The 14,658-nt window shown below is 49.5% G+C and overlaps 1 protein-coding gene across 5 annotated transcripts in view; it reads right to left on the reverse strand.

Moving 5' to 3' along the window:
* Positions 1–809: 809 nt before the first annotated feature.
* LOC133362426 (signal-regulatory protein beta-2-like) overlaps positions 810–14,658 on the reverse strand; it is a 36,598-nt gene continuing 22,749 nt past the window's right edge. For 2 of the 5 annotated variants that reach the window (XM_061581368.1, XM_061581366.1), the window contains exons 7-9: positions 7,914–8,091; positions 6,000–6,067; positions 810–1,652 (exon numbers count right to left, since the gene is read on the reverse strand). In XM_061581368.1, coding sequence (XP_061437352.1) covers positions 1,570–1,652; positions 6,000–6,067; positions 7,914–8,091 — 329 coding nt within the window. In that variant the 3' untranslated portion in view covers positions 810–1,569. The remainder of the gene's footprint in view (positions 1,653–5,999; positions 6,068–7,913; positions 8,092–14,658) is intronic. The other 3 variants (XM_061581369.1, XM_061581370.1, XM_061581371.1) reach the window with 3 other exon arrangements.

Consider the following 14,658-nt stretch of genomic DNA (forward strand, 5'->3'; position numbering starts at 1 on the left):
TTAATGCCTCCAACACATGTAATTACTAATAAGATTGAGTTTTCATATAGCACCTGGAGAAAATCCACACACGGGGGTAACAGTCCTTACCATACAGAGGAGAGATGATATAATTCAATATAACATCCACTGCTTCAAAATGTAATTGTTTTTTTATATCTTCAGCACAATCTGATGCGAAGGGGTGGTGGTGCATCAAAATCAGTTCAAGTGATGTCGAAGTGGTCGGAAGACAAACGTTATGAGCAGCTGAACATGAAGCTTCACAGTCTGTTGCCCTATAGCAGCACCCAGTCCTGATGGCGATTGGTGGGCTCCATGTTCCAAAGGCAGACTTCACTCATGCCCCTCGAGACTCGGTCGGACGGTTCCTCGATTCATTTCCAGAATAATTTCTTGAGTTTTCTAATTAGTATAGTGGTGTAGTGTATAGTGGTGTAGTGTATAGTGATGTAGTGTATAGTGGTGTATAATGCAGTGTATTTTAATGTATACGGTAGTGTATAGTGTAGTATATAGTAATGTATAATGTATTATGAATATTGAACTTCTTTGGCACCGTACGTAGCCAACCACGTAAATTGGAAGTGTGCCGGGGAAGGATAACAAACTAAATACAAAAAGCTATTTTAATGAGTTTTTCAATTTAGACCTAAAAGTGCATAGGTCCGGTGGCTTCCGAAGTGCATCTGAAGTGCATGATGCAGTTGTAACGGGTTCCGGAGACACTTGTAGAGGTAACTTCTTTATTACAATCCAACAGTCCAACAGTCAAACTACTCTGTAACAACTCCCAGGTACACAGCCTAGGTACACAGCCAAGGTACACTACTCTGGCTACGCTCTGGAACTCGCCCTCACAAGGTCGTAGAGTCGGGAGTTCCAGAGTCCCACCACTGGCTCTCACAACATCCCAGGGTCCTCAGATGGCTGGTCTTGGGTCTTGGGTCTTGAGCTACGACTGGCCCTGATCGTCCAGGGAGCTCCCTTTTTTATGCCTAGTCCCCAACGAGGGGTGGGGCCGTGTGCACCACCAGATATCCCACAGAGCACACACAGCCCCCCCCCTTTGGCGGCGCCAAGTGGCTTAAGCGCCTGGGCCACCCGGGAACCAAACGCCTGGCGCCAAGAGGCTTAAGCGTCTGCCCTACCTGGGAACCCAGCGCTTGGCGCCAAGAGGCTTAAGCGCCTGGCCCGCCCAGGGTCCCAGAGCCCCCAGCAGCCCCTCCCTTCTTATGTCACTACACAGTGACCACCTTAGTTCGATGGCTAACAAGAACCCGCCACTGCAAGGATCACCTGAGTTTGCATTATGGTTTTCTATCCATAATATGAAGAACACAATATCCGCCCACCTCATAGCAAGGACATGATGGAATGAAAAGCCATTTTCCCAACATGACCATGTTTCATACTGCATTGATGAGGTTCACTTAAATAGGTTCATTTCCAAAAAAGGTATTGAGGCTAAGGTTGTTACTACTTATCTTTGGAGTGATCGTGTGAGTTATATAAGTGACGTTGTTGTTCAATCCACTTTCTCATCATGAGCTCCTGAGGCCTGCCTGCTCAGGCTTCTGAAAAGTCATCGTTCAAAACGATGTCACCCACTGTCAAATGTCCATTTTCTCTTTGTCCTGGGGCTCGATCTGCTTCACACAGAGAAACAACGGTGGGATGTAAGGATCTTTGCAAGGCATATACAATTGCATACAAATCTCGGCCCAACCTACGTGCAGCCATGTACCCATACACTTAAAGATCACTTCCTTTAGCATGAAGTGAAACGTCAGACATAACACCGAACTACAAACATGCAGTACAACTTGCAGTTAGATTTGTGTCCTTCCCCTGCAAGTCCGATTAGCACCGTTAGTTAAGTACGCTGTGAAAGAAGTTCAATATACAGTGAGGGAAAAAAGTATTTGATCCCCTGCTGATTTTGTACGTTTGCCCACTGACAAGAAATGATCAGCATTTTGCTACAAAATATTTCCACGTGATGTGCCACTTCGTTGAGCTTACCTGGAATAGTTTAGTTTAGTAATAGAGTGTTAAGTAAAAATGGTTGAAATTACCTCTGCCAGACTTCTACATCACCTAATTGTTACAAACAATGTGTAGTGTAAGCACGTGCAGGTTGGGAACAGTGGAGTCGTATCGGGACATGCTGCTGTTGCTGGGGGACAACGAGTGAGACGGAGACGGCCCGTTAGGCAATGATGGATGCAGGGCAGTGATTGGCCGGTTGTTGTTGTCAGGGACAAGGTTGCGCCTGTAAGTCTGGGAATGGGAACAGGTGGCGGCGGGGGCCGGGGGCGCGGGGCGTCGGGGGGGGGGGACGCCAGTTAATTAATTGGAAATTAATAGGGACGGGATAAATACGGGAGCGTCAGAGAGAGATGGGCAGTTGTGCTGGGAGCTGGACGGAGACGAAAGGAGCAGAAGAAGAAGATACAAGAAAAAGTGTAGGGTAGATGTGGAGTAGAAGAAGAAGTATAGAGTAGCAGCAGAATAGAAGAAGTATAGGGTAGCAGTAGAGACGGAGACAAGTAAGATATGAGAGGTAGAATAGGGTAGCGGTGGAGCAGTGGAAGAAGAGGTGACGAGAGGACGGATAGGCTAGCAGTGGAACGGGAACGAGAGAGACGGAGTGAGACGGTGAAGCCGAGAGAGAGCGACGGCCGGAGTGAGATGGAGAAGCCGAGAGGGGAGTCGGGAGAAACGGAGAGAGAGAGGGAGGATCGGAGCAAGCAAGGTCGGCGGAGCGTGGCGAGCGAGCAGAGAACGCGCTGGAGAATGGTGACGAAATGTGCTGAGTTTGGTAAAATAAAGTGATGACAGAAAAGAAAGACGTTGTCCGCGTAAAGTTCAGCACTACAAATGTATTAGTGAATACAATATTTGCGGTACATTTTACTACTTGTTTCATTGAGAGACGGGAAAATCCCTGATATTACTGACATTACGTTTATACCATGATGTATATGTTTTGTGCCACCTACCGACTCCATAGTCTAACTGGGCGACTTCATTGTTCACGTGGGAAATGATGGCGATACCTGGAGAGGCGTGATTGTGAGGATTGGCCCCCCTGATTTGAACCCAAAAGGTGAGATGTTATTGGAATTGTGTGCAAGTCACGGAATGTCAATAACAACACCATGTTCGAACCCAAGGATGTTCATAAGTGTACTTGGTACCAGAGAACCTTGGGCCAAATGTCAATGATTAACTTCATAGATGTATCATCGGACCCAAGGCCGTATATTCTGGACACTCAGCTGAAGAGAGGGGCAGAGCTGTCAACTGATCACCACTTGGTGGTAAGTTGGATCCGACGCTTGGGGCACTGACCAGATAGACGTGGAAGGCCCAAACGAACAGTACAGGTTTTCTGGGAATATCTGGCGGAAGACCCAGTGCAAAAAAATTCACCTTCCACCTCCAGGAGAAATTCTTCTGAACTCGTGGGAAGGTCGGGGACATTGATTCCCAATGGACGATGTTCAGGACCTCGATTGTGGATGCAGCTGCGAAAAGCTGTGCCCTGAAGGCAGTTGGTGCCTGTCATGGCGGCAATCCTAGAACCCGCTGGTGGACACCAGTGGTCACTGAAGTGAAAGCTCGGGCCTTGGGAAGAGTTTGGAAAGGCCATGGAGAGGGACTCCCGGATAGTCTCAAACATATTCTAGGAGGGGTCGATGGGACGTGGCCCAGGCTGTTTTCAGTAAGGGTGGCATAATCCTGACCTCAACTAAGAAGATAGTCGAGAGGTGGAAGGAAAACTGAGGAGCTCTTCAACCTGGTGGACATGCGCTCCGCTCAGGAGGCAGCCCTGGAAACAGCTGGGGGGGTCAGATCCATCACGGATGCTGAAGTCGCTGCGACGGTCAAGGGCCTTCATAGCGGCAAAGCTGCTGGGGTGGACGAGATTCGACGAGAGTTGTTGAAAGCGCTGGGCAGTGTAGGGGTGTCGTGGTTAACACGCCTCATCAATGTTGCATGGAAGGCGGGTACAGTACCTCTGGATTAGAAAACTGGGGTCGTGGTTTCTTTTTTTTTAAAAGGGGACCAGAGGGTGCGCTCCAACTACAGAGGAATTACACTCCTCAGCGTCCCAGGTAAAGCTTAAACCAGAGTGATGGAGAGGAGGCCCCGCCCAGTGGTTGGCCCTCAGATTTAGGAGGACAATGTGGATTCCGTCATGGTCATGGAACAATGGACCAACTCTTTTCCCTCTCACATATATTTGGGGGGTCATGGGAGTACGCTTTTTCAGTCTACCTGTGCTTTGTAGACTTGGATAAAGCATATGACTGGGTCTCCTGCAATGGTTTGTGAGAAGTGCTGTGGGAGTATGATGTACCAGTGCTGCTTTTGTGCTCTATCTGGTCACTCTATTCTTGGAGTAGAGCTATGTCTGTATGATTGGTGTTCAATGAAAAGTCGTTCACTGTGGGTGTTGGACTCTGCCGAGGGTACATCTTGTTTCCACTCCTGTTCGTGTTCATGGACAGGATGTCAACGCGCAACTGAGAGCGGAGGCCGTCGGACTGCGAGAAGGGCTGCGTGCAGAACGAGAGAGAGCGAGAGAGTGATCGAGAGAGAGAGTGATCGAGAGAGAGAGAGCGAGAGAGTGAGCGAGAGGTGGGGGTTTACATAAAGCAAAGTTTAAAAATGTAAAAAAAAATTACGAAATGATGAACGAAGCAAAGTGCCGACTACACCGTGCATCTTCTGGTTTCCACTGATCGTAAAAAAAAGAGATTATCCAGTAAGGGGGGATGGAGGTGGCGTCACTGCTATTTGCATATGACGTTGTCCTCTTTGACTCGTCAGTCTGTCATCTCCAGCATGCTTCTTGAACAGTTTTATGCCGAGTGTGAAGCGGCTGGGACGAGGATCAGCACCTCCAAACCTGAGGTAATGGTTTACTCCTGGGAGACGGTGGATTGTTCTCTCCAAGTGAGGGGGGAACAGCTTCCGTTAGAGAAGGAGTTTAATTACCTCTGGGTCTCTTTAGTGAGTGATGGTAAGTGGGAGCGGGAGATCGGCCGACGGATTGGTGCGGAGTCCGCAGTGTTGCGGGCACTGTACCGTTCCATGGTAGTGAAGTGGGAGCTGAGTTTTCGAACAAAGCTCGCAGTTTACAAGTCAATCTACATTTCCACTCTCACCTATGGTCATGAGCTTTGGGTAATGACCGAAAGGATGAGATTGTGGGTACAAGGGGCCAAAATGAGGTTTCTCTGCAGGGTCGCCGGGCTCACTCTCCATGATCGGGTGAGGAGGTAATCCAGGAGAGCCTCGGAGTCGAGCGGCTGCTCCTGCGGATCGAGAGCAGCCAGTTGAGGTGGTTTGGGTACCTGGTCACGATGCCCCCCGGTAGACTCCCCCTGCAACTTTACTGGGCACATCCCACTTGGAGAAGACCCCAGGGCCAGCCCAGGACATGTTGGCAGGACTATGTCGCCCAGCTGGCCTGGGAATGTCTGGGAATTCCCCAGGAAGAGCTAGAGTATGTTGCCAGAGAAAGGGAGGTCTGGACTGCCCTACTAAATATGTTTCCACTGTAACCCTCACCAGGACAAGTGGACTGAGAAATGAACGAAAGAACGAAGAGTATACTGATTTCATTAGTATTATACTAGTAGTATACTAATACTAATAGTGTAATAATAGTAGTGAACACATTTTTTATTATTATTAAATGTTATATTAACAACTACACCAGCACTCCCCTGCACTACAAACAAAGACAAAGATCCCCCGTATACCCTCAACAGACTGGAGGGGCAAGTGCTGTTAGCGAGTGCCTATGAAGGTTGGCACGACACATGATGCGGTTGGCGGCCATCACCACGCCCAGCCGCCTTGGAATCCCCAGTGGTGATGTTTATGACACACCGCACAAACACACCACCTTCACACAAGGAAGCCGAGCACTGCTCCGTGTCGGTGAATGAGTGAGTCTGAGTGTGGCTCCTGCTTCGTACCTCTCTCTTCCTCTCTCTCAGCTGCGCCGCCTCCTTCAGCTGGTGCCATTGGCTGCAGTTCGTGATCCCTGTTGAGAAAGCATTGGACGCGCGTCCATCACACATCCTCACCCTCACCAACATGTAGCCTGTGTCACCGTATGTATGTTGAAGTTATTTTGCACCGTGTATAGACAACCATGCGTGCTAATGAGAAGTGTACGGGGGAAGGACAACAAACTAAACACAAAAAGCATTTCTAAAGAAATTCGTTTTCAATCTAGATGATTTTAAAGTGCAAAGCTCAGTGGCTTGCTAATATCGGAAGGAAGAGCATTCCAGACAGACGCAGAAGCTCATCTAAAAGCGTGCGATGCATTAACCTTCTTTGTGCAATAGCTAGTCAAAATTGTAGGGCATGGTGTAGTGTATGGTAGTGTACTGTATGAGTGTAGCGTATAGTAGCATACTGTACAGTAGTGTATAGTAGTGGAGTGTATAGTGTAGTGTATAGTGTAGTGTATAGTAGTGGAGTCTATAGTGGTGTCCTATATCGTAGTGTAATGTATAAATCATTCAAAAGCGCACGACGAATTGAACTTTGTTCGATGGCCAGCCAAAAGCGGCCACGAGTTGATGGTCTCAGCTCCGGCCACCAAATGATTGCACAAGAAACCACGGTTATTGAATTTGGTTCTCCACTTAATCTCAAGTAACGATCTCTGCTGTGTGGGCCAAAGGTCGATTAATGGGATCTGAAAAAGGTGGCCATGGTGCTACCCGCTTACATAGATGTTAAAATTACATTATTTTGTATTGTACCAGGTAAGTTCTACCGAGATATGTAGATATTTTTCAGACGTCATCTGGCCATCACAAATTATAGCTCCACGAAGTAGCTTATCATTACGTGGAAATGTAGAGCTGCCAAATACTCTAAACCACGTTGATTATAAATGTGGGGGGAAAACCAGAGGACCCGGAGAAAAATCAACTTGACCACGGGGAGAGACAGAGAAAGACACACAGACTCCAAATATACAGCAGCAGGCATCAGGGTCGGGATCAAGCTCACGACCTCCTGTATAGCAGGCGAGGGAAATAACATATCCTGGCCACCGTGATGATGAGAGAGATAAGCAAATTCCAAATATATAACATGCGTCAGGGTTGAGATCGAACCCATGACCTGCATACCAGGCGAGGTAGTGAACATCTCACCACCACAGCAGTCTTGAGTTCTCTAGCATCATTCTTTAGCATGAAGGGTCGCACTGCTCTGTGAAAAATCTGATAAGAGTGTTGGTCTCAGGATATGAGGCTGATCGGAGAAGCAGTATGTATGTATGTACGTTGAACTTATTTAGCATCGTCGGAGGTTGGACAGCACCTTCGGCTAGCACGGTAGGCTACGCACATTGAGAAATAAGTTCAACACACATGCATACATCGGGATGAAGGAAAAACGTAAGAAAATAATACCCTGGGAAAAGAGACAGAGAGAACAAGGCGAGAAAGATGAAGACACGAAAGACTTGGGCTCTCAGTGGTGCCGACCCGGGGGTCTCCGTCACGGCCACTATGAGCCACGTGTCACTACTCACAGTGCCCATCACAGTGCAGGTGGCAGTCAGTACGGGGCGTATCGAGTGAGAAAACTGCTCGGTAGGCAAAAAAACTTGTTAAGTGATCGTCGTTTTCTCATCGACTCCTTCCCCCCACGCCCACCCGTGTTAAAATCTGAGATGTAAGTTTTAGCACTACACCTTGCCGCTACAGGACACACGTCGATCAATCGATTGGTCTCGCCATGCGAAACATTTTTTGCTCGTTTTGTGGGTGGCAACAAAATGTATAAAAAAATCTAATTGTCCGTTATCGCTAATCCTCATGGAAAGAACGTTAATTAAAACGAGTTAACGCCATTTCACTCACTCGACGTCTTCTCCTTGTGGTCTGTCACCTCTTGACTTCCAGCAGAAGTAAACACCAATTGCAGCAGCAACTACAACCACAGCAGCAATGCTGACCAGAGCAATGCCTCCAGCAGTCAGCCCTCCAGGTGTTGGTGTTGTGGTTGGAGTTGTGGTCGGAGTTGTGATTGTTGAAGGAACTGGATTTAATGAGCACGCATCCACAGGCATGAACAACATGACAGAGATTAAAGATCAAAGATCCCCTGTATAGCTTTAACAGACTGTTGGGTGCAAGTGCCATTAGCGAGTAGCAGCACCTATGAAGGCCGTAACGGCCAGCACCACGACTAGCCACCTGTGGCGATGTTTAGATACTCATTTGAGGCTGAGTCGACCTAGGGAATGCCCAGGACCGGTTCAGATAATCGTTACCGGTGTTGGTCCTGAGCAGGGAATCGAATTCGGGTCGCCAGATTCGTAGCACAGCGTGCTAACTGCTACAAAATCCCCCGTATAGCCTTAACAGACTGTTGAGGAAAGTGCTGTTAGCGAGCACCTATAAAGGCCGGCATGGCATACGAAGGAGTGGGTGGCCAGCACCATGCCCGGCCGCCTTTGTCTCCCAGAGTCGATATTTACACATTGCACCATGTATTTATTTGAGGCTCAGTCAACCTAGGGGAGGCCCATGACCGGGTTAAATAATTGTCACTGGTGTTGGTCGGAAGTGGGAATTGAACTCCAGCCAACGGCTCTGGAGCTCAGCGTAGCGCTAACCGCTGAGCAACTTCCTCCTCTGAATTTGAATTCACAAACAGAAGACACCACACGCACACTCCCGTATTCGCAACATGTACACGCACATACACGTGGTTCACACAAACACGTGGTTCACACCTATGTGCTGCCGCGAGTTCAATTGCCTACCATGGCTAACATCAGTGGCAAGTGACATCTAATAATTACATTTTCTGTAGTGTCATTCATGCTAATTGCAACTCTAAACTATAAAAACTGAACTTAAATTGTTTACCAAGTCGCGGCAACTGAGCTGTATATCTATTTTTCAGAACGCACCTGGCCACAAATAAAGGAGCTTATCGTGGGACTTCAAAGCAGTCAAATACTCTAAACTCGTGACGTTGATTATAAATGTAGAGGGAAAACCCGGATGACCAGGAGCAAAATGCACATGGCCACGGGAAAGAGACACGCAAACTCCAAATATACAGCAGGCATAAGGGTCTGGATCTAACCCACGACCTCCTGTATAGCAGGCGAGGTAGTTAACATTTTAAAGTTTTTGGCTGCTATACAATTCCACGTGAGAAGCCACTTTCGTTGAGCCATCATTTGTGATCGCCATGGTTGCTTCCGAAAAAAAGAGCTACAAGGCTCAGTAGGGTCTTACCTGGTAAATTATAAATAGTTTATTTTTAAATCGTAACTTCTCAACTAAGCCAGGACACCTTCACAGGAGTGTCATAAGGTTACGACTCATTTAGACCAATCAGTCAAATGTCCAAAATGCGCCGTCCTATTTATCAGCATACACCTGGATGAATAAAAAGGCCTTAGGATTTAATTAATAATAGTAATGCATGTTGAACTTCTTTCACACTCTACATAGACAACCATACTAATTGGAGAAGCGGGAGGACAACAAACTAATTACAAAAAGCAGCTTGATTACGTAAGGTGCAAAATAAGTTCAATATACGTACACAGAAAGGTTGGTTACGTACTATGCGAAAGAAGTTCAACATGCAAACGTGCATAGCACGGTTGGTTATGTATGGTGCGAATAAAGTTAAACATACATACGTACCTAACACAGTTAGCTACGTACGGTGTGAAATAAGTTCAACATACATACAGAGCATGGTTAGCTCTGTACCATGTGAAAGAAGTTCACACAGAACCAGTCAAGGCCTCGCATTTGCAGTAAACCTGCATAGGTGGGGCATATGTGACAATCCGAATGGTGGTTGAGCTGCTAGACAAATAATGATGTTGACATACATGGGACTTTTTTGGCAGTTATCAAAAATTATTAAATATAACAATAGGTTTTTCCCTTTTAGGCAAAAAAATAACAGGTCTTCAAACACCAAATAGATACCTTTTGCAAGAAATCAAGTCTGCATTAACCACGCATATTTATGGAAAAATATGCAAAAAAAACATGCTTTGATAATAATGTATGTGTAGTGACTTTGAATGTCACTGTGTGGTGCCGGGCTTGCGAGGCCACGGCGGATGTTGTATTGTCATTATGTGTGGCCCGGTTGCTGCTGGGCGTAGTACCAGCCCAAGCGGGGCTTGGGTGAGCGCTGGTTAGCGTGGAGGCACCGCGTACAGTGTGCGGTGCGGGCTCGAGCGAGAGAGTCAGCCAGCCAGGGTTACGTTGGGGCATGATACGCTGACCTGCTGACACGTGACCAGATGATATTGAAGGGGGGCCACCGGTGGATGGGGGCCGCTAGGCGATCATGTGGTATAGAGCAGCTCTTGGGAGCCTTCGGGAAAAAGCTCAAAAGATCTAGAAGGTGGGCGGGGCGTGGAGCGGAGCCAGCCCCAGCCTGGGCCGATATAACGGGGACCCGTTTGGGGCTCGGGGTTCTTCGGGTTGTTGTTGAAGAAGATCCACGTCGGGGTGAAAAAGATCCACGTCGGGGTGAAGAAGCCTCTAGCCACGCGGTCCGGGACCCAGCACGTGGTCCGGACCGGCATAGCGGGACCATGCCTTGTTCTGCCGTAGTGTGGTTAGATGGGCGTTCAACACCCAAGTGTAGGTTATGTTATGTTGTGTTGAGTTGATGTAATAAATAGTGTTGCTCCCAAGACAACGTCTGCGACTCAGTTGGACTAACTACAACTGGTGTTGGAAGTGGCCAACTTGCTAAGCTGTAGCTAGCGTTTGACAAGTCATATATACTCGTCGCAAAGTTCATGTACGGGGCAATGGATGACGAAGACGACGAGGAGCTGATTCCGCCCATTGCTGTCGAAGAAGAAGCGGAGGCGCTGCCAGCGGAGCAGAGCACAGTCAGGGCGCGCGGCGCCTCACCTTCATTGTAGGCGCTCGTCAGGGACGCACACAGTCGTCTTGCTGACCTCCTTCAAGCAGCATTCTCGATCCTCGTCGAGATGCGTTCCCTGTCCTGACGGCAAAGGAGGGAGTGGTGGAGCTGTCTGAACGGGGCGACTTGGCCGCCATTTCACAGAAGGCAGGAACGCCGTCAACGCTGCCTGTGCTCGCGGGCGCCAATTTGCCACCATGCAGAGCGCTAAGCTCGCCAAGCTTGAAGCAGGGACGTCCTCGTCGATTGATATCCAGCCGCTCTGCCGTCGACTGCCCTTCATTAAATAATTTTTTGCCGCCAGCGGAGACTGGGTGGCGTTTAAGCGGTGATTCCTCACCAATGCCGTCTTGGCAGGAGGGAAAGCGCTGCCCGCCGCCCTCGATGATGACACCTTGGCAGCGTTCCTCGCCAATCCACCGTCAGAGAGGTCCACCCTCACGCAGGCGTTTGACCAGATGGCCGCTGTTTTAGAGCCTCCGCTGATCACCCACCAGAAGTTCACCGTAAGACGCAAAGGGGATGGTGAGTCGGCTCTCGCTTTCCGCAGTCCGCTCTTGGTGCTGGTGAAGGCCGCGTTCCCGAAAATGGATCACGACAGCCTTGACGCCTTGGTCCTTGAGAAGATGTTGGGACTCAAAGACCTCCATACTGTGCTCCCCACTGAGGACGGAGAGGTGTCTTTGCTCAAGATCGCAAGGTGCATACAGGCGCAGCAGACCCTGCAACATGACAGGGTGGCGTGTGCTCTGCGTCTTCCACGGATCCCGGGGCCCACACAGACGAGGAGCCTGCTCCTGCATGCTCGCTGCACCAGCACAGCGGCATTTGTTGGGGTGATGGCAATTGGCGGCGGGATGACTGGTGGCAGGCAAGGTCTGCATCATCCCAGTCCAGCAGTGGACAGGTCGCCTGCTACAACTGCGGCCTGCCGGGGCAGGTCCAATCGGGCTGCCGGGATCCTCGATGGCGGCCCCCGGGACGTCCACCTTCCTACGACTCCCTGCCTTCCTAAGGCGAGTTGCGGCACACCCCACACTTGGCCCTGGGGTTCACTTCACCCATCGATGCAAAACGGGGGTCCGATCTGCATCAGTGTTGCGCGCGGGTTCGGGGGGAGTCGACAGATGTTCGCGACGCGTGGCCGCTCCGACCGGATCAGTGGTCAGAGCTGGCACATCGAGTGGTTATGGCGGCTGTGGGGGTGTCGGCTGTGCTTGGGTTCATTGAGGGAGTTAAAATTCGCATGCTAGTTGACACCGGCGCGTCTTCAACCATTATTTCCGACCTCATTTACAATATTTTGTCCCCCCAGTGTCGGGTTTGAGCCAGTGGATGCTCCGTGTTTCACCGCCAACAGCGGATCGTTGGGGATAATCGGTCGGATAACTGTTGAGTTGTGCATTGCCGATGTCACATTGTCACGCCATGTTTTGGTTTCTATGGCCCTAGCTGTTCCGTGCTTACAGGGGACTGATTTCCTCGGCAAAATGCCCCTGAAGATTTGTATCGACCAGGGCTTTTTGGAATTGCCGTCAGGACAGCGCATGGCATTTCTCTCGTCTCCGACCCACATGTATTCTGCTAACGCCATGGTGCAAGCGCTTGCATGCCGATCAGTGCGGATTCCGACCGGAACGCAAATGTTGGTGCCCCTTCGATTGCGTTAACCGCTCGATGTGCACGCTTAGGGGGATGGTATTGTGTTTGGTCCCTCAAATAAGCTCAGTCGGGGGATGTCACTCGTCGCGACTCAGACGCTGGTGTCCCGGGACCAGGAACCATTCATACAAGTCCTTAATGCTAGGTCAGACACGAACGGTCATTCAGGAGGGTTCCGTGATTGCGCATGCATCCCTGGCGTGTCCAGAAAAGGATGTTGTGGTAAATGTCGGGGTCGGCGTTCGGGCTCACAGACCTCAGGATGTGGATGAGATGAGGGCTGGATGAATGGACTGTGCTCTGAATGCGGCGATTAATCTGCGGGACAAATGGGGAAGCTGAGAGCGCTCCTGCCGGAGCGCTCTCAGTAAATTTTATGTCGCTCGCACGTCCATTTTGAGCCACCATATTGAATCTGGAAACACCGTCCCCATTCGGCAGAATCCTTACCGCCTGAGCCCGGCTGAAAAGGAATATGTTCAGGTGGCGGTTGATGAGGTGTTGGCCACAGATATAATCTCGCCATCCACCAGTCCATGGGGTGCTCCAATCGTACTTGTTATAAAGCATGACGGTAGTTTGCGGTTTTGTGTTGATTTCCGCAAACTTAACAAGGTTTCTGTTTCAGATGCATACCTCTTGCCTCGTATGGACAATCCGTTGGACACTTTGGTGGGCTTTTGGCAGCTGTCACTTGACGAGGCTTCAAGGCCAAAGACGGCTTTTAGAACACCACAAGGGTTGTTTGAGTTTAACTGGCTTCCGTTGGGGCTCCACTCTGCACCGTGCACCTTTCAGCATCTAATGGAGTTGGTTTTAGTGGGCTTCCAGTGGGATTCGTGCCTAATATATTTGGACGGTGTAAATTGTTTTCGGTCGTACGTTTGATGATCATTTGTATCGCCTGTGGGCTTTTTTGTTAAGGTGCATGCGGCCGACCTGAAATTCAAGCCCAAGATGTGTTACCTACTCCAAAAATCGGTTCAATACTTGGGCCATATAGTTAGCAAATCGGGCATCGCAACAGCTCTGGAAAAAACTGCTTGCATTCGGACGTGGCCGACCCTCACCTCGGCTAGCGAGGTGCGCAGTTTTATCTGCTTTGCCTCTTACTATCGCCGATTTGCCGTGGGTTTCGCATCTATTGTGAAACCTCTCCATGCATTGACAGCGAAGGGCTAATTAATTAGGGGGAGGAAGAGGAAGCTGCGTTCCACTCCATTCATGATGGGCTGGTTAACGCCCCTCCCCTGCGTTATCCCGACTTTTCGTTGCCATTTGTGTTGGACATAGACGCCAGTAATACTGGCATTGATGCAGTGTTATCCCAGGTTGTAAATGGCGTGCAGCACATGGTCGCGTATGGTAGCAGGGTGCTGTCTCCTGCCGAGCAGTGGTACTGCGTAACGCCCTGGGAACTATTGGCCATAGTGGTTTTTGTGCAACAATATTGGCCGTACTTATATGGGAGACATTTTGAGGTGCGTTCCGACCACGTGGCGCTCCAGTATGCACTGCATGTGGATAAGCCCTCAGGTCAATTGTCACGCTGACTTGCAATCCTGCAGGATTATTTGTTCCAAGTTACGTATCGTAAAGGTTCTCGCCATACGAACATCGACACCCTGTTGCGATTGCCTGCGGGCAGGAAGTCTACTTGTTTTTCGGGTTCAAGTCATTGTCGACCAGCCGAATCGACCTACCCCTCCCCTCTCGTTGAGTCTGCCATGGACACGATGGACTACGAGGTGTGGGGATGCCTGCAGGCGGAGGACACGTCTCTCCTTAAGTTGCGCCGGCGTGTCAGAGAGACCGCTAGTGGCACGGCTCTGCGAAGTGTCGCCTCGTTTGTCCTGCGGGGCGGGCTGCTCATGTATTGGGATGGAGGATTGCGCCGTTATGCTATTATTGTGCCTACCACTGTGCATAAACGATTGTAACATCTCGAAGTGCAAAAGACACTGGCCGCTCTTAAATTGGATTTTTATTGGCCGACATCGAGGATCAGCTTAAGGGCTG

Source organism: Lethenteron reissneri, unplaced genomic scaffold, assembly GCF_015708825.2.
Source record: "Lethenteron reissneri isolate LAM-NWPU_2019-01 unplaced genomic scaffold, ASM1570882v1 scaffold_147, whole genome shotgun sequence".
Classification (NCBI taxonomy): domain Eukaryota; kingdom Metazoa; phylum Chordata; class Hyperoartia; order Petromyzontiformes; family Petromyzontidae; genus Lethenteron; species Lethenteron reissneri.